At 51.4% G+C, this 22,837-nt stretch overlaps 8 protein-coding genes across 8 annotated transcripts; 2 read left to right on the plus strand and 6 right to left on the minus strand.

Annotated features, from left to right (window-relative positions):
* Positions 1-4: 4 nt before the first annotated feature.
* Positions 5-849, minus strand: BJX68DRAFT_145496 (DNL-type zinc finger protein). Its single transcript, XM_071036559.1, has one exon. It carries the CDS (start codon positions 767-769, stop codon positions 140-142), a length of 630 nt encoding a protein of 209 aa, XP_070904018.1. The 5' UTR covers positions 770-849; the 3' UTR covers positions 5-139.
* An 85-nt stretch (positions 850-934) lies between these two features.
* Positions 935-4,063, plus strand: BJX68DRAFT_227725 (cullin family protein). Its single transcript, XM_071038733.1, has 4 exons — positions 935-1,232; positions 1,347-1,736; positions 1,795-3,665; positions 3,754-4,063. Exons 1-4 carry the CDS (start codon positions 1,191-1,193, stop codon positions 3,923-3,925), a joined length of 2,475 nt encoding a protein of 824 aa, XP_070904019.1. The 5' UTR covers positions 935-1,190; the 3' UTR covers positions 3,926-4,063.
* A 535-nt stretch (positions 4,064-4,598) lies between these two features.
* Positions 4,599-5,765, minus strand: sld5 (putative GINS DNA replication complex subunit Sld5). Its single transcript, XM_071036560.1, has 2 exons — positions 5,520-5,765; positions 4,599-5,435 (listed from the first exon to the last, which is right to left on the minus strand). Exons 1-2 carry the CDS (start codon positions 5,694-5,696, stop codon positions 4,785-4,787), a joined length of 828 nt encoding a protein of 275 aa, XP_070904020.1. The 5' UTR covers positions 5,697-5,765; the 3' UTR covers positions 4,599-4,784.
* A 760-nt stretch (positions 5,766-6,525) lies between these two features.
* On the minus strand, positions 6,526-8,768 carry nimT (putative tyrosine protein phosphatase MIH1). Its single transcript, XM_071036562.1, has 3 exons — positions 8,376-8,768; positions 7,964-8,311; positions 6,526-7,896 (listed from the first exon to the last, which is right to left on the minus strand). The coding sequence occupies exons 1-3, from the start codon at positions 8,633-8,635 to the stop codon at positions 6,768-6,770; spliced, it is 1,737 nt and encodes a 578-aa protein (XP_070904021.1). The 5' UTR covers positions 8,636-8,768; the 3' UTR covers positions 6,526-6,767.
* A 5,773-nt stretch (positions 8,769-14,541) lies between these two features.
* Positions 14,542-17,977, plus strand: BJX68DRAFT_145572 (DNA-directed DNA polymerase POL5). Its single transcript, XM_071036563.1, has 5 exons — positions 14,542-15,046; positions 15,112-15,676; positions 15,727-16,532; positions 16,586-16,906; positions 16,977-17,977. Exons 1-5 carry the CDS (start codon positions 14,657-14,659, stop codon positions 17,892-17,894), a joined length of 3,000 nt encoding a protein of 999 aa, XP_070904022.1. The 5' UTR covers positions 14,542-14,656; the 3' UTR covers positions 17,895-17,977.
* On the minus strand, positions 17,957-19,363 carry BJX68DRAFT_227735 (MOSC domain-containing protein). The gene has a single exon (XM_071038734.1). The coding sequence runs from the start codon at positions 19,141-19,143 to the stop codon at positions 18,061-18,063; it is 1,083 nt and encodes a 360-aa protein (XP_070904023.1). The 5' UTR covers positions 19,144-19,363; the 3' UTR covers positions 17,957-18,060.
* On the minus strand, positions 19,364-20,657 carry BJX68DRAFT_227736 (putative pyroglutamyl peptidase type I). Its single transcript, XM_071038735.1, has 2 exons — positions 20,390-20,657; positions 19,364-20,345 (listed from the first exon to the last, which is right to left on the minus strand). Exons 1-2 carry the CDS (start codon positions 20,498-20,500, stop codon positions 19,626-19,628), a joined length of 831 nt encoding a protein of 276 aa, XP_070904024.1. The 5' UTR covers positions 20,501-20,657; the 3' UTR covers positions 19,364-19,625.
* A 127-nt stretch (positions 20,658-20,784) lies between these two features.
* BJX68DRAFT_227738 (putative GPI anchored protein) lies at positions 20,785-22,778 on the minus strand. The gene is made up of 2 exons (XM_071038736.1): positions 21,673-22,778; positions 20,785-21,612 (listed from the first exon to the last, which is right to left on the minus strand). The coding sequence occupies exons 1-2, from the start codon at positions 22,225-22,227 to the stop codon at positions 21,286-21,288; spliced, it is 882 nt and encodes a 293-aa protein (XP_070904025.1). The 5' UTR covers positions 22,228-22,778; the 3' UTR covers positions 20,785-21,285.
* Between the last annotated feature and the right edge of the window lie 59 nt (positions 22,779-22,837).

Below are 22,837 nucleotides of genomic sequence, written 5' to 3' on the forward strand. Positions count from 1 at the left end.
GACGAGTTGTATATAAAACAGCAATGAGGTATCATAATCGAAACATATCCAGTTTTTAACGCCATCTCTTTATGCCATGCTCTATCAATGGGTTCAAACGGTATCATAACCTCCAACAGCAGCAACGAGATCAAATCGCTCACTGCTTTGTCTCCTTCTCCGGCGCCGCCTTCGCCTTCACCCTCTCCAGCTCCTCAGCAATCCTCCTCGCCATAAGCTCATCATCCCGAAACTCAAGATCACCATCATCAAGGTTCTTATGCACAATCTTCTCTCCATTCTCCCTCATAATGTCATCCAGTGTCTTGCGGCTGTCCAAGAAGATCCTCAAGTGGTCGCTGATAATATGCCGGTTGTTGCAGCCCGGGCACTGAATGAGGACTGTGCCGCGGTGGTACCCGTGTTTCGATACGCGGTGCACGGACCGGTCGCCACAGGGTTTGCAGGTGAAGGCAAGCATGTAGGCAGGTTCTTCTGCGCGGCGGAGTTCATTTTGTTCTTGGTTCGCGGCATCGCGCTCCGAGTCCGCAGTTTGGTCGGTTAGGGGGCTCGGAGGGGTTGATGTGTTGGAGTTGTAGCGGGTTCGTATTGAGATTGTGCTAATGGCTGGTCTGGGGAAATTGGGGAGGACTGATGGTCGGTATTGTTGAGAAGAGTGGCGAGTGAGTTGGGAATAGAGGCGTGGTGAAGCTCCGCGGAAGAGGGCTGACGGAGGGAGAGACCATTGCAGGGTGCGAAGACCTCGAGAGAGGCGGAGAGTCTGCTGCATGATAGACTGTGATGGTAGGATATAGCGAGAGTCAATAGATAGATGAGAGTGAAGAGAGCAAAGTGGTGGTTGCTTTGTAGCCGAAAGTCAAACCTGAGGTCGAGAAACTCAAGATGGATTTAATGACGGAGTTTGCGCCGGAAATTTGTTGTTCCTGACGCTGCTCTCCGCGGGCTCTCCCAACCATCCCGAGCTCTAAACTAACACAACAAACGGCTTGTGGCGCGGGGGAGAATGTATCTGGATAGCGGATAAGATTTTCAGTTCTCTCAATTATCCATTCAAACTTTTTGAGAGGTGTGAGTGAATAGCGTTGGTGACTTCTCGTTTCACATCCACTTCACTTCACTTTGCCCCGCCCACCACCTATAAAGTCTTCTGTTCCTGAATAAGTGGATGGCAAAGCTCTACAGCTATCAAAATGGCTATGCGAGCGAGGCAGAAAATAAGGGCTCCACGAAAGGTGAGAAATTCTCCCCTCCATTGCGAATTTGCTTTCTCCTCCCTCAATACTCGTCGTCACTGTCGGAAACACCGCCGCTGAAGTATGATCAAGATGCTAATCAGCTGTTGTTAGGGCCTCGGAGCCGCTAGCGGAGCGGATGCATTTGAATCGAATTGGAAGAATCTATCCAGTTCATTAAAGAGAATTCACACCAAGAACGCTTCCGAATTATCCTTCGAGCAGCTGTACCGAGACTCGTATAACATCGTGCGGTTCCAGCGTGGCGACGAACTATACGAGCGGACAAAACAGCTAGAGAAAGAATGGCTGTGCGAGGAAGTTCAGAAGCAGGTCGTTGGCGGAATTTCTTCAAGCCTGTTGCTGGCTAAGGAAGTTGTCGATGTGCAAGACCAAGCGGTGGAAAGGCGGGCGGCTGGAGAGAGGTTTCTGACGGTTTTGAAAGAGGCGTGGGAGGATCACCAGCTTTGTATGAAGATGTTTACGGATGTCTTGATGTACATGGTAGGACTTACGGGCTGGATTGCTAGACAGAGCTTTCTAATGGTGTTGTTCATTCTAGGATCGAAACATCGCGCAGGACCCTCGAAAAGTCTCTATATACTCTGCCGCCATGGCATTGTTTCGCGACCACGTACTTCGCGCCCCGATACAGTCAGACACCACGACGACAGTCGGTGATGTGCTCAAATCCACGGTGCTCTTCATGATTCAGCTAGAACGATCAGGGCACATGATAGACCGAGCTCTAATTCGGCACTGCATCTACATGCTGGAGGGCCTGTACGAAACGCAGGCGGAGGAAGAATCATCCAAGTTATATTTGACCTCATTTGAGCCGGAGTTTTTGGAAACCAGTACGGCTTTCTACAAAGCCGAGGGGCAACGGCTGCTGGAAATGGCAGACGCTGCCACCTTCTGCATCGCCGCGTTGGACCGGATAACGGAAGAAAAAGAACGGTGTCTCTATACACTTTCGTCTATCAGCGAACACAAGATCAAAGAAGTTCTGGACAACGAACTGATTCGGAACAATCTTGCCGAGGTTATCAACCTCGAGGGTACTGGAGTCCGGGCCATGCTGGATACGGACAGGCTGGATGTTCTGGGCAGCATCTACGCCCTTAGTGCACGAGTCGACGCTAAAAAAGCGCACCTCACAGCTGCGGTTCAGAAACGGGTCGTCGAAATGGGCCGAGAGATCAACACTGCTTCTGTCGCGTTAACTCAGGCGCCTGCTCCTGCAAAGCCGAATGGCACAGATACAGGCCAAAAGAAGGAAAAAGAGAAGGAGAAGCCTGTCAACCAGCTCACGTCATCCGCAATCAAATGGGTTGACGATATACTCCTGCTCAAGCAGAAGTTCGATAACATTTGGCGGCAATCTTTCCAGTCTGACCAGATAATGCAGACCGCTATAACTGCCAGCTTTTCCGAATTCATCAACTCCACGACACGCAGTTCCGAATTCCTTTCGCTGTTCTTCGACGAGAACCTGAAAAAGGGCATCAAGGGTAAAACTGAAGCCGAGGTTGACTCTCTGTTGGACAATGGAATTACTCTTCTACGCTACGTAAAGGACAAGGACCTTTTCGAAGCTTACTACAAGAAGCACCTCTCTCGCCGGCTGCTGATGAAACGCTCAGTGAGCATGGATGCCGAACGACAGATGATATCAAAGATGAAGATGGAAGTCGGCAACCAGTTTACCCAGCGATTAGAAGCCATGTTCAAGGATATGACCATCTCGGAAGACCTAACTGGAAGTTACAAGCAGCATATTGAGAGGCAAGGCGATCCCGACGTGAAACGCATCGACCTAGACATCAATGTTCTCACCAGCACCATGTGGCCCATGGAGATCATGTCGAATACCAGAGACGGCCAAGTCGAGCTTCCATGCATCTTCCCTAGAGAGATTGAAACCACCAAACACAGCTTCGAGAAGTTCTACCTAAGCAAACACAGTGGCCGCAAACTCTCCTGGCAACCAAGCATGGGCACAGCAGACATCCGAGCAACCTTCCAACGATCCAACGGCAAAACGCAGCGCCACGAACTCAACGTTTCTACCTATGCCATGGTTATCCTCCTCCTCTTCAATGACATCCCACCCGGCGAATCCTTGACATTTGACGAAATCCAAGCACGCACCCGAATCCCCGATAACGACCTCATCCGCAACCTCCAATCACTAGCTGTCGCGCCCAAGACGCGAGTACTCAAGAAAGATCCTATGAGCAAGGATGTCAAACCAACAGACAAATTCTTTTTTAACAACGATTTCCAAAGCCCATTTATGAAGGTCCGCATTGGCGTTGTTAGCGGTGGCGCAAACAAGGTCGAATCGCAGGATCAGCGCAAGGAAACGGAGAAGAAGATGAATGATGAGCGCGGTGCCAGCATCGAGGCTGCTGTTGTTAGGATTATGAAGTACGCACTCCCCCACGATTTCGACCTCCTCCCTCTTCCACCTCTTTTCCAGTAGATTAAATTAAGCTAACAACCATTTTCCCTCCAGACAACGCAAGAAGCTCATTCACTCAAACCTCATAAGCGAAGTCCTCAGCCAGCTCTCCGCGCGCTTCGTTCCAGACGTCAACATGGTCAAACGGCGCATCGAAAGTCTCATCGACCGTGAATATCTGGAGCGCGTCGCCGAGGATCCTCCGACATACGGCTACGTTGCATGATATGCCCAAATTGTACTGATTTTGTTCCTCTCTCATACTTATCTCACTTACCATACCTGCTGTATCGGCGGCTTTGTATCTAATCCCATCATCTTGGCGAGGCGAAAGGCGAAGGCGAGGCGCACAATTCTCGGTGGCTTGGTTGCGTGTTTGGCGCCGATAGATTTGACGATTTGATTCCACAATTCTATTTATTTACCTGTCCACGAAGCACATATGGTGGATGATGCGCATGTTTTCGAGTTTTACTATATTAGCACACCAGACTGGTTGGCGCTCAGTTCGTATTTTTCGAGGAATCAAATTTTAGGGGTATCAGACCATCCATATGATGCCCTTCAAATCACGAAAAAGGTAGCTCATCAACACACTAACTACATCCCTTATCCAAGGTGCAGTTACAAAAAAATCGTCGAGCAAAAAACATACAACAGTAGGGATTCGCATGTGGTCACCCACCATACTACTAACCTACCGGCGTGTGGCTTAAGTACGGCTGAGCGGACGGGAAGCCCTGTTCTCCACACCCTATGGTCGTATGTACCGGATATATTATAAGAAAAATCTATATAGGATCTGACGCAGCAGGCTTTGCATAGATAGCTCATGTGATGCGGTGGCCAAGTCCAACGCATACTTGCCTGTGATACTAAAACTATGTAAAAAGCATAGATGTGTATACTGGTTCTGGTTTCGCAGAAAGCCCTAATAAGTTTTGAGAATAAGAAGACCACAACGCCTTCTATGCACAGGCACTATGCAACCATTGCTCCCAATAAAGAACACGAACCCAAACCAAGCGAGAACAAGCCCTATACACAGCTAGAAACAGCCAGAAAGGAGAACTGAAAGGATTCCGCTATAAAACCTCCACATCCCCCCTCTCCCACGCCTTTCTGACCCCCTCCCACCTCACAACCCATACATCGCCCATCCTCATACTCCCGCCTATAACCTCCTCATCAACCCCATCCCCGGGCGGTGCAACAATCGGCACCTCCTCCGCAAGACACCGCACAAAGACGACTTCCTTCGCGTCGGGCCCCTGCAACATACTCGTCCCACCAGCATTATCATCCAACCTCCGCAATTGCTGCGGAAATGAGGACAGGAACGAGGACCCAAAGTGGCGCGCAAGCAGCGTCTGGTGCGTGTGGAGGTACGAGATCTCGGCGGGGGAAAGCGGGCAGGTTCGTGGTGGGGGATCCTCGGGGAACGGGATGGAGTCTTCGGGCTGTGTTTGGTTTTGAACCCCGGAGGATTGGGATTGTGAGGGCGGTGGTGGTGTGGGAGGTGTGGATGTTGTGCTGAGGAGGTAGTGCATGCTGTGTTTTGTGAGTTTCGAGAGGCGTTGGCGGAGGAGGGAGCGGAGGAGGTATTGCGTGCGGGAGAGGTCGGTTTGGAGGATTGAGAGCTTGAGGGTTGTGTTGCTTGCGCTTGTGTGTTTGTTTGTGGTTGTGATTGTGCTTGGGTCTGAGGAGGCGGCGGCGAGGTCTTCGATTGTTTCGATCTATAGCGGAGTTAGACTTGGGTGCGGGGTTTGGGTGGGAGGAGCGATTAATTGGTCGCGGAGGACAAGATGAGAAAGAAGTACCTGTTGCCGTACGCGTTCCATCATTCTGTCCATGAGACGAGCGGGCCAGGGAAGCAGTTCTGGGACGCTGCGCTCGGCCACCCAGAAGCGCGTGAGGAGCTGGTGGTCGAGCGCGGTGGACTCCGGGCTGGAGACGTCGGAGCGGTCGACCGACGCGAGGATATCGTCAATATCCATGGCAATCGCGACTGATGAAAGACTAGAGACTGTAAGTTGAATGTAAAAGAAAGGCGTAGTTGCGAATTGTTAGTCTGCCATCGGAGGAGAGCAAAGGCGGAGCGGAGGCGGAGAAAATCGTGGCGGCCTCAGGCGCCAAGTCTCCGCTCGGAACTATACAAGTTCCTCAGCGGAAACTCAAGTGAAAGATATAGATATGGCTGAATACGTGGCAACTACGAAAGGAAATGGGTTGTGGATTGGTTTATTTATTCTTCGACAAAAGAAATTACGTCTTATCTCTCTGCTCTCCTAAAGTGTTGGACATATAACCAAGCACTGGTTTTCTTGTAATGTATGTACAGTGCCTCGACGCCCTGGGCGATGAATTAGTCTTGCCGTGAAATGGCAGTATTAGACCCAGGACAGCCGTGCACGAATGGATGGATTATCGCCTACTCGACGAGACATGCACCAATATGTACTGTGCATGACGAAGCATGGAAACTCCCGCGGATGTGTACAGAAAACGGAGTGGTGGAGTAAAAGACCGTATGGTGTAAAGGAAATGAGTCTCGAGAAGAGAAATGCTTGCGGATGAGGTATCATAGAAGTAACTTGACGAGGTGTCCAAGCGCAGTGAAGATCCGTGAAAGATTCGTTGAAGACATAGGAGAGTTGGCAGGGAGTGGCTGGAACGGAAAAGGGTGGTGATGGTTGTGCGGCTGCAGGAGCTGTTTTCGATGTGGCTGTCGTGTCAAAGGTGTTCGTGGTAAGTAATCGGAGTAAAGGTGTGAGAACCCAGGGTGAAACGGGAGAGGTAGAAAAGCTGAAGCGAGTGTGGCTGAGCTAGGACCATAAAATCGCGAGGTGCCTTAAGTTGATACTTGAGGGCATCCACTAGATAACCTGAGTCTTTCAAAAGTTCTTGAATGCAAAAAAAAAGAACCCCGAACACCAATATTTTTCATAAATCATCCGACCAATGGATTATCCAAGAATCATAGGCCGATAAAACCCTTACAATAAGGGCGCGAATCGTGAGACCCGCAGAAGCGAAAAGGGGTATTGTGTGAGCCGTTAACGTAAACGTTAGTAAGAAAGCATACGGCGGCCTGGCAAACGAGAACCAGGACTGTCGTTGAATGGAGAAGCAAGGAGTTTGCGATCACCAGAGTTGTTTCGGTATCTCCCCGTTGGGCTATCCTCCATCTCAGGGGATTGCTGGCCAAAGGCGAAAGTTTGGGCCCGGCTCAGCTTGGAGCGCTGCTTGACTTTGCCGAGGCCGCGCTCGCAGGCAAATTCGTGCTCTTTGGCAGACATTTCGACGTAGTTCTGGGGAAAGCAATGTGCCCGATGCTCAGCATAGAAAGCACTGTAGCCCCCTTCCAAGATGTACATATCAGGGTATGAGAGTTGAGGGTAGTGGTCCACATTGTAAGCTCGATCCCGATGGCGAATGAACTTGGCCATAAGCGGTGCTCTATGTACTGAATATTCGCAGTGGAAAACCAACGCAGTCCGGGCTTTGGGGTTGGCAAAAAGCTCCGCGGCCAGGCACTCCTTATCATTGTAGTTGAAAGCCCCAACGATGTGCCCGCCATCGTATTCATATTCAAACCGGCAATCAATGATCATGATGTGATCAAACATGTCATTGAATTTCCCATTCTTGAGCTCCACGAGGGTGGCCTTGTCGATACGAGGTAGATTGTCTGCTTGCTCCTCAGGTATGAAGTGAGGAAGCTGCAGAGTCTGGATTCCTTCGATGTCGTTGATAGACTGTAGTGGTGCATTTGATTTATAACAAACCTCGTTATCGGCAATCACATCCTCGGGGTGCTCAAACATGCTCAGTGAGCGTCTGCATTGCTTGCGGGGGCGCATGGTCGGGTGGGAACTTTTGCGAATGGAAGCTGCAGAAGGTGATCCATTGTTACGAATATGACCCCCGCTGCTCCCGAATGGTGGTCTTAACCGGGGATTCGACAACAGCCCACTAGAAGAATTGTTCCGGGTCAAGGATCGTTCGCGTTTGGGAGATTCGTCGAACATGTCCTCCAGTGATGCCGCTACTCCCAGCGAGGTCTTGTTGATACCCTTGGTCTGGAACTTGAATGGAGGTCCTTGGCTTTCCGGGGCGGGTTTCGTTATTCCCAACTGGAAGGACTGCGCTTTACTCCTCGCAAGATTAGGCCGTAAGAATGTCGGACGTCTTCTCCTGCAGGAAACATGTGATTAGACCCTTGCAGACCAAAAGCATCACCCCTCTAGACATAATCTCTTACTCTTGTAGACCATCCTTTTGTGGCACTGTTGGTGACTCCGGTATGAGGCCGTCCATATTCGACATCATAGTCGTGTCCATTGGGGAGCTCTCCAGTGTTGGAGAGTTGAGTTCAATCTCGGTGGTGATTGTGAATGGAGGCTTGTGAGGCAAGGGAGACATATCCATGGTATCCGCAGGGGCAGGTGAAGAGGCTGGCAGCGGAGGAGTGGTCATCGCATCTTCTATATATGTGTTAAGACGGCCGGCAACGTCGCGTCCAGAGTAAACACAACTCTTACCATGTCTATTTCCGTTACCGAACAGACACGCGGAGAACAAAGACCGTCGTGGCGTAGCAACCTGCGGGCTGAAATTCTTTGTGTTAGCATCATTGCCCCACGAACAAAAGGGAAAAAGGCCAGATGACGAACCTCTGGTCGATGTGAAAATTTTGAGACAAATCTGCAGCAAGGCTGGCAGTTGGAGATGAGCCCCGAACAGGCCTGACATTGAAGTAACCTTCTCCCTGGGGTCGCTTCATGGAAAGGTCCTTGAAGTTGAATCCGCTAGTGCCGAGCCTCTGGATCGGACTGAATCCATGGTAGCTTGACGTCGGTGCATCCGAACGAAAGCAGTGCCCAAACATTACAGACGGAGGCTGCATGGCAGCCAACGGAGAAGAATGTTCCATGGTTGCGGTAACCGATTTTCCATCCAAGCCCTGAAAAGCCCAGGCCAATTGCCAAGAAAAGAAGCCCTGCGAATCTGGGGACCCTATCTATCTGGACATACGCTACGACGGCGATGATGGGTGTATGCAGTCACGGTAAACTACACAGTCCTGTGTTTTCCAATCGTAGATTGTCGAATCCCAGCCTGAGCAATCCTTCGAATCCGCCCCGAATTCGTAGCGGACCAGCATGTACTACCGGGGACCTCCTAGGTGACGAAACCGAGCTCACAGCGACATGGCTGGCGGGTCCAAGCAAGGTATAAACGAGGAAGACGAGGTATCAGGGCGGGGGAGGGGGAGCTATGAAGAGCAAGAAAAGTCATCAGTAAACCGACAAAACGCAGTATGGTCAGGGGAACGGCTTAGCAGTCTGGTACGCTAGAGCAATGGGGCTAGATACCGAAAAGCGGACAGGGCGAGGGCGAGCAAGGTGTTCGAGGCCGAGGAGAGGCCGGGAGAAAGTCGAGGCCTTATGAGGTCGGAGGGAAGGTGTCGTGTTCAAGAAGAAGAGAGGGGAGGAGGGAGAAGAAGAAAAAAAAGGCCTGGAGAAAGTGAAGCTGAAGGGATGGACTTGTTGCATGGCAACGCAGAGTGGGGAGGGATCTCCAGATGCTCAGAAGAGCTTAAGCGACGGTTACTGGACAGCCGTATCGAAAAACCGCCTGGGCTTGATCGCAACAGGGCGGATATTCCACCCTCGAAAGCGTGCAACTACTGATATATTTACGGCTCCTTGATTGTATCCTTAATCCTTACTGAAGAGCACTCGATTTCGATAACTTATCATGTAAATTGAGCAGATTTGGATCCTGAGAGTCGCAGGTACGGTACAGGATACATACAGAGTGTCACACTGTCGTCAGCGTCTCTGGTTGTCCAGCGCAGCCTGTCCCTCGTTGCCGGGACTCCCTTACCGCCAGCTCAGCGCTAGCTCCCGCCCAGCGTATCAGCGCAGGGGTGCTCCTGGTGAAGCTGACCACTGGCCGCCCGGGGCTGGCTGAGGCACGATCCAGAAGGATTCTTTGCTCTTGCGCTCGCGGTGCCTGAGAGTCTCACGCTTGTCCTTGACAGGTTTACTGTGTTGCTTCATGTCATGTCCTCGAGATAACTCTTGTTTCTTTGTTCTTTCTCTGCAAGATTTAGGTTTAGATCGCCTCGTGAGGCTCCTGGCATATGTGAGGTGCTATAATTACTCCCCTTCTTCAAAGAAGGCTCACCGGTCTCCTCAGGGCGTGGATGCCCTGTTGCGTTGACGAAAAATTCCTTTCCCGAGTGTGCCGTGTCTTGAATTTTTTCTTTTTTTCGTTTTTTATACATCATTCTTAAGACCTAAAACTGGAGATCGAATCGAAAAATTCCCCACCCCGCCTCCACCTGCTCGGAAGAAGACCTGAGCCTGGTTCGATTCTCGCAGCAGCACATCTGTACCTGCATAGCGCCTTATCTCGACTCGTCCAGAGGAGCGTTAACTATCATCATCGAGATCAGGAGCCATGGTCATTGGGTCTATCTCGCGAGTATACTCTATACGGCAACAAGTTATGAACTCCCTCCAGGACCTAGTCATTGACGCACCGTTTGGTCATTCGATCGGAGAAAAAACATGCTTTACGGATGATTTCATTGTGCTTTAGTGACTCCGCTCGATGATCATCTTGGAATCCTGCATTGCCCACGACTCGCTCATTCCCCCAGGGCGCCATTTCGAAACTGCTGTCCTTCAACTTTGAGCGGCGTCTGCCCTTACCCTTACGCAGTCTGATCTGGCTCGAGTCCCTGCAGAGGGATGCTCTCCCTTCCGGTGTTCGGCCGAATTATTTCTACTATCACTCCCTTCGTCGAATCCTCCCGAGGCGCTACAAATTGCTCACATAATGATTCAACGAAAGATGGGGCTAATCAATTATCGGAGTTCCCGACTGGGGGGCAGAATCGGGGAGCCTCCTTCAGCTGCCCAGGACAGAAGCCGCAGCGCGTCACCAATTATAGCTCGACGTCACTCAAGCTCCAAAACCTGCCATTGACACGGGATTTCGATACTTTGGCCTTGTGACAATGCTCTAGATCGCTCTTACGGAGTATCAATCAAAAGACTATGGAGCATCTATCTGCCATAGCTGCAGCTGCCAGACTTCTCCATGTTCACAACACGTTCTCATCTCCACTCCAAGGATCTCCTCCGCTAGTCGACTAGCTGCTCGCGCAGCGCGCTCCTCATCTTTTATGATCGAGCCTCGGAGAGTCGAGACACTCCACCTATCTAGAATAGCTCAGTCGGAATCACGCTATCAACGATTCAGCTCGCCTGAAGCTCCGCCACACTTTATGAGATTCTCCAATCAGGACCTCGCCTTGAGCTCGCGTCAATTCGCAACAGTCACCCCTCATCACAAGAGCTCTTAGTGTATCTTCGCGTGCCCCTCATCGCTGAGTCCGATAGCCTGAGACGCCGGTCATTTTTTGGCCCCAATTTCCCCACATGTGGCCTTTTCCTCCAAATTGATTGCATCACTGCGATTGATGAGTCCTTGCTGCGCGATCGAGGCTTGTCATAGTCACTGAATTGCTTGCAGGCCTCATTATCCTGACCTCGATGTCCTGCTACTGCGGGCGATGCGCTGGAGCTACCGTCCGACCTGGCGCTTCGCACCGGTTGCATTAATATTGTTTGATCTTTGGCTCGTCTGTAATCGAGCCATGATCATTCGCCGAGACAATTGCGATTGGCAGCTGACGTCAGACGGCTGGCCCTTCAACACCACGGAAACATGATTTTGTTCGAGCCAGCAAGGTCATGACGATGATTGTTTTGGTTGCTTGATGTCGTGCAGGCATCACAACAAAAAGCAGCTCTCCAATTGGCGACATGCTTACTTCAAACACGCTGTGTGCGGGGTTGCAGCCATGATTCTCAGGCTCATTGGGCCATGTGGACAGTCTTAGCGCCCAACTCCTGCAAACAACCTCTGTCTCCCAACTTTATCTCGTCATTACAACGTTGTATTGTTGTCTCCCAACTCGATTGTTATGTTGATACAAGTTTCGATTATTGTCAACAAGCGTCCTAAGAACGAATCCTCGCGCGCAGAGCCGGACTTCCTAGTAACTTACCAGCCATTACCGTTTTCTGTATCAGTGAGCGAACTGCAACAGCACGTGTGTGCTTATCTGGGGATGATTTGGGGGAGCACCATCCCCTAAGGGAGTGAATTATTGGCCTTTTCCCTTCCACGGACCACTTGCTTCGGACAGCGACAGAGCCCGCACCTTAATAGTCGATAATTAGGCTGACTTGCCTCACTGTTGGTTTGTTAACTTTGTTTGCTCAAAGATCTGCTTCATCTTCTTACCCATGCGGCCTCGGGCTAGTGAACATTGAGGAGAGATCTGCGAAACTAGTTCTCGTATTCAATCTGGATCGGTCGCCCTGCCCATGTGCCGACGCTGCGAGTTCGGCCCTCCGAGGAAAACGCCATTATTTGACACCAAAGTCTCTACGAATTGACTCATTGTTGCTTTGTGTCGTTCATGAACTCCTTTTGCGAGTGCCTTCGAAAGCTCAGAGAATGAAGACCATCCCCTTCCTCAGCATGCAAATTTCGGAGTTGGAAGATCATTCTCGAGTGAGGCGAAGCTTGTCCCATTCGTTTTCAAAGGTTCTGAGCGCTGGCTTGAGGACATCACCCTTCGATTCAAGGCCAAAATAGGGATGTGCAGTGCAGCGCAGCACTATGACAAAGCAACGCCTGTGCCTTGTTCGTGGCACTGAAAGTTGCAGCCAGTCAGAAGCCAGTCGCGGTAACAGGAGAATGCGGTTCATGCTTTCGGCGATGGCTGCTATTCTACGACAATTGGCTTGTTGTATACCTTCTCAATCGCGAAGCGGCCAGATGTCCTCCCTCGTTAGTTCCGATACGGCGAAACCGCAAGCAGAAACCCATGTTCCTGACTTGAAACGGCTTTCTGAGGTTTAGTTTCTCTAAGCGAGTACTACGTCCACGGGGCTCTTCATCCTTGTCTACCATATTAAACCACTCAATGAGGCGTCGAGGTGAGCCGAGAACCATCTTCCCCGGAGCACAGCCGGATTACTTCGCCCCTTGCAGTTTGCATCCATGACTCCCGAGTAGAGAGTGCCTCCACCTTGATCCGAATCGTCTTCACGAGTAAGTTAGAATGTAGGTCTCTGAATAAGCTTCTATGCATGCATGAATTACCTGTATTTTGGCAGGTGTGTTCGCAAAATCAAGCTTCTGAGGTTGAGTACTCGAATTACAGTTCGATTGTCTCACTGGTCACGAGGTCGTTATCAAATTCCTAACCACCCAGCAGGATATTCAATACAGCTTCGGGCAAAGACCGGCGACTTACAAGATGCCAGTCCCATACCATCTATCCCCAGCTACGCAATGCGATAATTGAAGAGCTGATTTGGGTCAGTTCGGAAGCTCGAACCCCTTCATAGTCATACCCCTTGCACCAAAGCCAAGACAACACCCCAGACTTGGCCTTTCCTGCAGAATCTCACAGAAAGATCCTTTCGAGTTATGCCACCCTTGCTCTAGAGCCCACAATTTACTCAAGGAACGGAAACTATCGATCTTGCCAGGTACGTGGGCGGGGTTGTGGGCCCCATCCTTTGCAGCAGAAAATATGCGAGGAACGGTCCTCCGCATATACTGAAGCTTAATGGTTCGTCAAAACTTGATCTCGCTCGGTGAGCATTCCTCGATCATCCCGAGGCGGGTATCAAGCCTCGAAAGTCAGCAAATCGCGCTGCCAGGAAGCGCCAGGAATGCTTGAGTCGTGTGCCCTGATTGGAATGGAGAGGTGGTTCCATTTTCCGCCTGGATTGTGGTTGCGTATTGGGCGTCGGATTACTGCATAGGGCAGCTCTTTAGCCGCGCTCAAGCGACATATTCATATACGGATGCCTGGACAACGTATGGTGTACTTCGACATGATTTGGAACCCCATTCCAGATTGGCATATCTCAGCTCTTGATCACCAGGTATATCCATCAACTAGCACCGACGGCTGCAATGGAGCGATCTAGCAAGTGGCCACAATGTTGTATACTACCTAACTTGGTCCTATTGTGATAACCAAGAATGTAGCGACAGGCTTCAGGCAGTGTTTTTTTGAGGTGCATCATAGAGGTCGACTTGTAAAGAAAACTTTGGTGCTTTTCATCCGTGACCAGTCGAGGACCATGGAGCAATGCACTCAGACCCCATTCTACACAGGCAGGACAGAGGACTCGAGTCTTGCGCTCTGCTATAGCACTATTTTCATGATTTTGCTCTCTACGCAGCCCTTGTGCAGCAGGGAGTAGTGCCTATCCCAACGCCATGGTATCACCTATAGTTGGCCGGTCTCATACAAAGCCTACACTATCACAGGCAGATGGAGTATTGCCAATTGCTAAATCTGTACTGAAAGGCGCCCGAAGACGCTGGCCTGATAATCCTACGTCTTGTATTTCGGATCATGTTTATTCCCCTATCATTAACTCATGATGGTCCTTGCATTCAAGATTTTGTGCTTACATGGACTCGGGCTTGCAATTATATACATCTGCTTTAGGCAATTGAGTATTGTGGTGCTATACGGCTATCTAACAACCACTGAGACCGGCGAGCAGAGGATTATACTACTCACTTCATTCGATCTCAAGCATACAGACTTTCATTTTACTAAGTCATGATCAATGAAGACCTGCCCTTGACAAGAAACTATATGAGGTCGAGGCTTATCGATAAAAGCGAGAAAACAATAGATAAGAAAAGCGCTAAACCGTATCCGTCAACCTCCGCAAATTTTCGCCGCAACCAAGCTAACTCAAATCTTCAGGACAACAAACTCCCTCAAGCTCCAACCACGCTTCTCGAAATCTTCCCTGTACCAATTACCGAGAGAGAAAGCCGAGAAACAAAGGCGCCACAAAAAGGGGAGAAAAAAACCATCACAAGCCGAACAATGCCCCACCCGAAACCTAACCACGCCCCGAACAAAAAACGCCGCCGCGAGCCCGTAAACGTCGACACGAAGCTCGTGGAGATCTACGAGGATCTCGCGAGCGAGAATGACGAGATCCGGCTAAAGGCCGCGCAGGCGCTTGTGTCACAGTTCACGCCGGATAAGAAGCCGGCGGACGAGCAGATTAGAAAGGCGCTGCAACGATTGTTTCGTGGGCTCTGTAGCAGTCGCAAGGCGGCGCGAGTGGGCTTTTCGATTGCATTGACAGAAGTGCTCGCGCAGGTGTTCTCGAAAGAGGGCGTGGAATCTCGCGAAGAGGATATTACTGTTGACGGGGTGCTGGGGATCTGGGAGGGGGTTTCGCATGCGACGGGCGGTGAATCCGGGCAGGTATGATGATTCCTGAGAGAGATAGGCTTTTGAGGCAAGTAGGTTGCTGACGGGTTCACTATTAGGAAGTGCGAGATCACCATTTCGGGCGGCTCTTTGGCGCAGAGGCCATCATCAAGTCCGGGATCTTGTACAGTCCCAAGAGCCGCATTGCGGAGTGGACAAAGGTCCTAGAGCTGGTCCTCGACCTTGCGAAGAAGAAGCCTTGGATTCGGGAAGAGTGCGGCTGGATTATTTACCGCTCCATCTACGATCTTTCAGCGCAGAAGGCTGACTCGAAACTCGTGGAGATTGCGCTCGAGAGTCTCTGCTCCAACGACCTGGCGCGGACGCCCGAGGGTGTTGCGACGTGGGTGGCCGCAAGGGATCTGTTCCCGGGAATCGGCTTCCCGAATAAGGTCTGGAAGCATGATGATCCATTGGATTCGAAGGAGAGGAACCAGCTGGCAAAGGTCATGAAGGAGTCCGAGCCTGCGGGAGATAGTGAAGGTCCTAAGGTGTCGGGCGTGTGGAACTCAAAGCTTCACTTTGCTTGGGATGCCGTGGTTAACAGCCTGAACTCCGTGAGCGAAAAGCCTTCGAAGTCTACAAGGCTTAGTTTTGCCGATTTCTGGCTGGAGGTTGTTGATAGTAAGTTCGCCTCCTGTATTGTACGACTCCACAAACGCTAAAAGCTATAGACGGTCTATTCGCCTCTGCATCATCTGAAGAACGCAAATACTGGGGTTTCCTACTTTTCGTCAAAGTCCTTAACGAGCAAAACCTCCAAGTCGCTTCCCTTGTCTTTACCAAGAACCTTGTCCGCTGTCTCACAAACCAACTCGCCGTCGAAGACCGCTACCTCCACCGGATGGCCATTAAAGCCTCGAAAGCTATCCAAGCCCGCGTATCCAAGGAGCCCGAATTCGCAGCCGCCTCCGTAAAGGGCCTAATGGGCACCGCCGGCTCCGTTAACTTCGACCAAATCACAAAGACCAAGACAATCGAGAAGATCGTATCCGAGGCGAACGTGGAGGCGCTCAACCAGATACTGCCTCTTTTCGAGAGCCTCATTGCGTCCCCGGGGACAAGTGACAGCAAGGCCGCTGCATCGAGTCGCCAGGTTCTTGCCGGCTTGCTCTTGTCGATGGTTCGAGCGCGCGTTTCCGCAAGCGATGCAGCGGATGAGGGGTCTGAAGCTGTGCTCGAGAGGATTCTTGTTATCTTTGCCCGATTCGCCTACTTTACCAGCGACGAGGATAAGGGTTCTGTGCAGCCGTCGCTCACTCAGCAAACGCAGGAGCTGTTCCGGAGCAGAATCAACTCGTGCCTGAATAGCATCATTGCGGCTCACAAGCACGCTTCAACGCTTCCGTATGCGGTTGTTCGCAAGATCCGCGATGCGGCCAAGTCTGAGGAGTTTGGACCGTTCATCATCGCCATGGACGATGTGCTGAAGGATTCGGTGAAGGGTGCGTTCAAGGCGCTGAAGAAGCTATCTGGAATGGTATGCTCCCATAACTTTCCCACCAGAGGTGTATACTAACGAACCGACTTTAGGACAAACTCTCCAACCAAGCCGGAATCGACGCCTTCAAACTCCTCTACTCAATGACAATCCTACAAGTCTACAACGGCGACGCGGATGCCGTCTCCATGCTTGGCGAGCTTGACTTTTGCTACAGCAAGATCTTCGGAGACAAGAAGTCGAAGAAGGGCAAGGAGGGAGAAGAAGAGACATCAGAGGCCTCGGATGCTCTTGTTGAGATTCTGCTTAGTTTCGCGTCAAAGCCCTCGCAGCTTTTCCGCCGCATGAGCGAGCAGGTCTTTACGGCGTTTGCGCCTAATGTTACGGCTACGGGGTTGGAGTCGTTGACTTCGGTAAGTTATCTCTGTTTTTCTCTCCTTGTTTGTCTCAGGAGTGCCAGACGACGCTAACATGCGAAACTAGATTCTTGAAGCGAAAGAAAGTCTCGCGGGCCAGCAGGAGATGTTCGACCAACAGGACGACGAAGAAGGCGAAGGCGACGAAGACGAGGAGGATGAGGACGAGGACGAAGACATGATGGATGTCGACAGCGACGTGGAAATCATCAACGCCGACGAAGATGCCGCCTTAGAAGCCTCAGAAAACGAAGATGATGAGAGCGACGAAGAGATTGATGAAGAAGACGCGGCCGAAATCGCCGCCTTCGAAGCCAAACTCGCCTCCGCATTGGGCACCCACCGCGCAGACCAGGACCTCAATGCGGCATCGGACTCCGAATCCGACGCAGAAATGAACGACGACGAGATGGAAGAAATCGACACGGCGCTCGTCAAGGTCTTCCGCGCGCGCCGCGACGCTCTGAGCAAGAAGAAGGACAAAAAGGACGCCAAGGAGACCATGGTCAACTTCAAGAACCGCGTGCTCGACTTACTCGAGATCTACGTGAAGAAGTGCCACTCGTCGCTGCTCGCGCTGGACCTGCTTCTCCCGCTGTTACGACTTACGCGGCGCTCGTCTGTCAAGCAGATTAGTAACAAGGCGAACGCGGTGCTGCGGGAGTACACGAAACTGTGCAAGGGAAATGCGGTCCCGGAGCTGCAAGAGGCGGATACCGAGGCTGTCTGGGATTTGTTGAAGGATATCCATGCTGAGGCGATGCACAGTGGGCCTCGGGCGCATGGGTCCGGATGTAGCCAGGCGAGTTTGCTTGTTGTCAAGGTGCTTGTTGCGCATGATACGGAGGCTGTTGGTCGGGTTGTGGACGTCTACGGCGAGACGCGCAAGGCACAGTTGCTCAATCGGAAGTGCCATGTGCAGCCTGGGCTGTTTACTGACTGGAATAACTGGTGTGTGTCGGCGAGTAAGCTAATAAAGACTTAGTCTGCTCTGCTGTTGGTGGTCTATGTATAGCAGGAGATGGCGAGACAGTATGTAGGTACTGTATATGATAACCAGGTTAATTTCATTTTGTACTCATTGGTGAACGATATATATACCACGATGAAACTGTAGATCGTATGATCTTTCTAAGCCAGTAGATGGAAGACTAGAAACCCTTGATATACCGATGCGCCTTCGTCTCCTCTAGCACCTCAAACTTCATCCCAACCCTAACCTCACCCTCCGCCCTCGGAGCCCCCAACATCCCGAAGCAGGGCTTATACTTCAACCCCTCATCTACCCGGCGATACTTCATCATCGTATCCCACGGCTGCGTCCTGTGCTTCTCCGCAGTGACTGGATCGACATTCGGAACCTGGCAGCGTCCACACCGCGCCACAATGTCAAACGTCACACTGCTCTCGCCATATCCCTCAGCTAAAAGAGTCGAAACTCTAACGGTCTTCCACCAATCCTCCACCCACGGCCTCTCCCTATCACCCCGGATAATTATATTCGGCCGGAACCGCTCAATCGTGATAGCCTCATGCCCGGTCCCCGTTAACCGCGAATTCAGCTCATCGATCGATGCCTGCGATGCGATGAGCACGGGGTGCACGTCCGGGAAATTCGTACTCTGCACTCGGCCCAGCAGCTTGGGATCACCATTGCCCTTTAGGATTCGTGGTGTCGGACCCTTGTAAACGAGAACGACGTCGCGCTTCAGAAAGCTCGAGAAGAGCTGATTCACGCCCACCGAGGCATTGTATACATATCCATCCGTCACGGTATCCCAGATCTTGATATCCGACGCTAGAGTCGTGTTCTGGGCAAGCCATTCTGGGGTGGGATGAGCAGGGACAGCAATCTTTTCACCCTTGGATTCAGCTGTAGAAAGCAAGAGGCTCTCTCCATCGTCACTGATCCCCGTCCTGATGCGCGTCATATCCGAGTTCTGACGGATGGTGAGGAACGTGTGTGTCTCGGAGTCAACGATCATCCAGCGGCGGTCGAGATCTAGTCCTGTCATGCGGAGCTTGGAGTGCGTAACTTCGAACCCTCGGCATGATTTTATCGGGTACACACGGAGAGAAACGATTTCGCTGGGCTTTTGGCTTGAGGGTTGTTGCTTGGTGAGGTGGAGGAGGCGGAAGAGGGTGCTGGTTGATTGGTTGTTGCGGAGGGAGGGAAGGAGGAAGGGGATCACTGCTAGAAGGAAAAGAAATGGAATATAGATGAGGGGTATCATTGTGAGTGAGAGCTGATGTTCTCAGTCCGTAGGTATCGTAGCACTATGATAGAGAGAGTTGAAAGTGAGAATATTTTGAGGTTTGCCGGAGCAATTCCGCGGTGGGTGGGTGGGGTCGGCCCGCCGAATATATCGGGGATACGGAGATAAGGACTCGAAGCTTGAGACTCGAGAGAAGCAGCTCTTGAATTTGGACCAGCCGTGTATGACAACGTATTTATATTGTACAGTCTCCAATATTATGGAGGGTCGCACACGCTTAGCAAGATTTACTAGTGTTAGCTCGCTGGACCGGGCGAGACCCTGATGAATAATCGCGCCGAGTGACTCAGTTGACTCTAGAACAGTTCATAGGCCAAATGGGCTAAATTATCCAAGGCTGCAAATTGAGTTATGCCAGACCGTGTACGGTTTAGTTATGAGATAAAGACCGCCAGTAGATAACCAAACAATGCGAACGCTGCTACTCAAATATGCAAACGCTATACTTCATCAAGCCAAGACGTAACAAGAGATTTGATCAGTGCAATCGCAACCTCTCTTCCAGTCTCAACATCATGGTCACGGCATGAGGCCGGAACATGGAAGAAGGCGACATTCCTATCCCGGCCTTCCTGGAAGGCCAAGGACAGGCTTGTGTAGAAGATAAACTCGCAGAGATACCGGCCGGCATCCTCCGATATTCGGATATCTGCGCCTGGCGGTCCAAGCGCCTGCCACGTTTTCAAAAATGCAGCGTCCGGCGGGTGAGCAGTTAGATTTGCACCGGAGGTTGTCAAATCCAGTTTCGCTACTGGTTCAGTCGCGGGATCGCAGCGGCCGGCCTTGAGAACATGCGGGAGAGCCAGCTCCCGCCATGGCTTCTCGCCGTGCTCGTACCCGACTCGCCCAAGGTTATCAGGCATATGATAGGCATCACGGTGCGCTTTTGACTCGATGGAATAGTAGTTTCTTGTTGCGGCTATGCCCATGTGTATGACGATATCTGGATGCCGGCCGTGCGCCTTGACGTAGTCGTCCATTATGACAGGAATGATCTCTCGGACCGCCGAGTAAGCGACGGATATGGGTGCAGGATGTACATGGATGGCAATTCGGCGGTTCGCGAGTGTCCCGTCTGGTGTGTCTGTGGGTAAGAACAAGGACGTTGGTAGGGAGGAAGCTATTAGATAGGACGCATTGACCACATTCGACTTGAACGGCTGCGGAGGTCAGCTTCAGTTAGATATCAAGGTTATTGACTTACACCAAAGCCCGTTACAAGAACAGAAATCTCTTCTGGGTCCACCGAGGAGGATGGAAGGTCTCTGGGTAGTGGTGTGTTTGAGAGGTGCACACCTGAGCCACAGTCACCCATCTTGATGGCTGATGAGGGGCTTGGAGGAATCGGGAGAGTTCAGGATACGTGGAGACCGCAATGGATCACCCCCAGAAGTGATTCAATAAACAGCTCCTCAAGAGCAAGCTATATACCCATAAGAATAAAAGAGGATCGTAATTGACTTGAAGTGTGTGGCGTCAGCCGAGGAGTTGCCATCGGACCTTCCCCGCATGATCGTCCGCATTTGGGGTCTTGGCATCACGAGATCGGTGTAACCATCAGAGATCGTCTGATCGTCGTTCCCAGTCTCGAGTTTCCTTCTTCAAACGATTTGAGAATGAACTGATGAGATTTAGCAAGTAATTGACATAACTACCTCATTCCACATCCACCGGCACTTGAGCAGCACCCGCACTGCTTTCCTTGGACACTACCAACTATGAATCTCGAGCTAACCGAATAACAGAACAAACGAGGACGCATTTCACGAAAGCAGCTCACTCCTCCAGTCGAAACAGCGCAGTTCCAAAGCCGAGCTGATCATACCCGCCACTGTTAGGACCATAATCACCACCACCACCCTCAGCTCCATCCCCATCATCCACAACCAAATCCCGGTATGCTCCGGTCCACGAGGCATTCAGGCCCTTCACTCCGTTATAGTGCGCATACAAGAGCTCCGCGATAGGTCGCAGGCCCCCTCTCTGAGCCTCACTGATCTCTGTTGCCGTGCCATGTGAATTTGTAAACTCCGTGAAGGGGACCTCATGGCCAGTGTTGTACTTGAACGCGTACTCGGCACTGTCTTCGTTAGCCTCTACTCATACCAAAGAGATCAGGGCTGTATACCCCGCAAGGATCCGGTTATCATCCAAAGCATAAAGGTCTTCACCCTGGTTGTATGCTTGCTGAGCCAGGACACCGAGAAGCCCGAAATCGAGCAGAGCGTGGCCCTGGTCGCGACCTGCTTCTTGACCCTGACCTAGTGGCTTGCCGCTACCTTCCTCCTCGTGGATGGTCCAGATGGCGTTAGTCAGGGCCCCATTGCCTTCACCCTCTTTGAAATATGTAATTGCCTGATCTATGGCGGTCTGGTTGTCGCTTAGTACGCCGATAGCATGCAGACTGGCTAGGTTGCAGAGATCCCACTGCAACCGTTAGCTTCTGTTCAACTGAACTGCTCCAAAGAGGAAGAGGGAAACACTCACATTGGCCCAGTAATGGTCAATAACAGCGCCGTTATGATTAACGAGGAAATTCACATTCATCGGCAAGAATACCTCCTCCAACAGCGCGATCATGGCGTCCAGTCCATCCCACCCATCATAATCCCTCAGTATCTCGGCTGCATTAGCCAACTGATACCCATACAACCCTGACGCAAGGTATTTATCTGAGCTCCCAGTGACGACAGTAAGCGTGCTACTCCACGCATCGAGGATCGCTGCTGCCGCGTCTCCATTGCCCTTGTTACCGGTTACTTTCCAGTAAACAGCATTGGCATACGCCGCTGCCGCGTCCCTGAAGAGGTTGGCATAATTCTCTGGATCGCAGCCTGAGCCACGGCAGACAGTCTCCACTGCTCTGGGAGTGTAGCTTGCGTCCGCGCGGGCCGTGAGCTTTGCCCATCCCGTGAGCTGTGGCTCTGTTTCAGCCTTGATGAAGCTGCGGATGCGAGTGAAGTCTTCTTCAGTGTGTAAAAGGCCTGGGTGCGTGATCGCAGATGCGAGGGCAGCATGCAGGAAAAGAGAAGCGTGTTTCATGATCAAATCCGACTTCAGGTCAAGAGGAAGGAGATTGACTCTGGATGAAAGATGGAGATAGAGAAACAGAGATTATCTTGAAGACCTTTATATACCCCTGGCACCGGCTAGCGTCCCTCGTGAAGAGAAACCAAAACAACGCCACAATCAAAGCCCCACGGGGTATACCCCGGACTATTCAACGGAGCTCAACGGAATTTACCCCCGCGTAAATGACGTGTGTAAACATCCAACTACAGGTCGGCTCCTGCAGAATCCTGGAAAGACTGCTCGCTTTATATTCCGAGAACTCCTCCGCTCTCCGGCCTTGACCGGGTACTACTACGTGGACTTAATATAAGGTGGACGAAGCTCCACCTGTCTGTTATTTAGCCGAGTGTCGATCGCTGTTTGACCCGTGTGTGATGTGGCCCCTGGTTTCGGAGATGGATGGCAAGGGGGCTGCTGGTATAGGACTCCTCCGTAGACTTGTGTATTCTAGTTCGCGGATAGCTGCTCGAGCCGAGTTTGAACGTTCATTTAGCGGTTTCTCCCTATGGTCTAGTTCTCTCATCCAATCCTAACTCCTCCAGTTCGGCACCGCTCATTACGCCCCTCATATCTCACCTCG

The sequence above is a fragment of the Aspergillus pseudodeflectus genome (genome assembly GCF_044049435.1).
Source record: "Aspergillus pseudodeflectus strain CBS 756.74 chromosome Unknown BJX68scaffold_4, whole genome shotgun sequence".
Lineage (NCBI taxonomy): Eukaryota > Fungi > Ascomycota > Eurotiomycetes > Eurotiales > Aspergillaceae > Aspergillus > Aspergillus pseudodeflectus.

Coding starts and splice junctions, on each gene's coding strand:
- nimT (XM_071036562.1), bottom strand. CDS start 8,635: ATGGAACATTCTTCTCCGTTGGCTGCCATGCAGCCTCCGTCTGTAATG. Junction 8,312..8,375: donor AATTTTCACATCGACCAGAG/GTTCGTCATCTG, acceptor AAAGAATTTCAG/CCCGCAGGTTGCTACGCCAC. Junction 7,897..7,963: donor CAAAAGGATGGTCTACAAGA/GTAAGAGATTAT, acceptor TGTTTCCTGCAG/GAGAAGACGTCCGACATTCT.
- BJX68DRAFT_145496 (XM_071036559.1), bottom strand. CDS start 769: ATGCAGCAGACTCTCCGCCTCTCTCGAGGTCTTCGCACCCTGCAATGG.
- BJX68DRAFT_227725 (XM_071038733.1), top strand. CDS start 1,191: ATGGCTATGCGAGCGAGGCAGAAAATAAGGGCTCCACGAAAG. Junction 1,233..1,346: donor AAATAAGGGCTCCACGAAAG/GTGAGAAATTCT, acceptor AGCTGTTGTTAG/GGCCTCGGAGCCGCTAGCGG. Junction 3,666..3,753: donor GCTGTTGTTAGGATTATGAA/GTACGCACTCCC, acceptor TTTTCCCTCCAG/ACAACGCAAGAAGCTCATTC.
- BJX68DRAFT_227736 (XM_071038735.1), bottom strand. CDS start 20,500: ATGGGTGACTGTGGCTCAGGTGTGCACCTCTCAAACACACCACTACCC. Junction 20,346..20,389: donor TTCTTGTAACGGGCTTTGGT/GTAAGTCAATAA, acceptor TGACCTCCGCAG/CCGTTCAAGTCGAATGTGGT.
- BJX68DRAFT_227735 (XM_071038734.1), bottom strand. CDS start 19,143: ATGATACCCCTCATCTATATTCCATTTCTTTTCCTTCTAGCAGTGATC.
- sld5 (XM_071036560.1), bottom strand. CDS start 5,696: ATGGATATTGACGATATCCTCGCGTCGGTCGACCGCTCCGACGTCTCC. Junction 5,436..5,519: donor TGGAACGCGTACGGCAACAG/GTACTTCTTTCT, acceptor ACTCCGCTATAG/ATCGAAACAATCGAAGACCT.
- BJX68DRAFT_145572 (XM_071036563.1), top strand. CDS start 14,657: ATGCCCCACCCGAAACCTAACCACGCCCCGAACAAAAAACGCCGCCGC. Junction 15,047..15,111: donor CGGGCGGTGAATCCGGGCAG/GTATGATGATTC, acceptor GTTCACTATTAG/GAAGTGCGAGATCACCATTT. Junction 15,677..15,726: donor CTGGCTGGAGGTTGTTGATA/GTAAGTTCGCCT, acceptor TAAAAGCTATAG/ACGGTCTATTCGCCTCTGCA.
- BJX68DRAFT_227738 (XM_071038736.1), bottom strand. CDS start 22,227: ATGAAACACGCTTCTCTTTTCCTGCATGCTGCCCTCGCATCTGCGATC. Junction 21,613..21,672: donor TTGACCATTACTGGGCCAAT/GTGAGTGTTTCC, acceptor TAACGGTTGCAG/TGGGATCTCTGCAACCTAGC.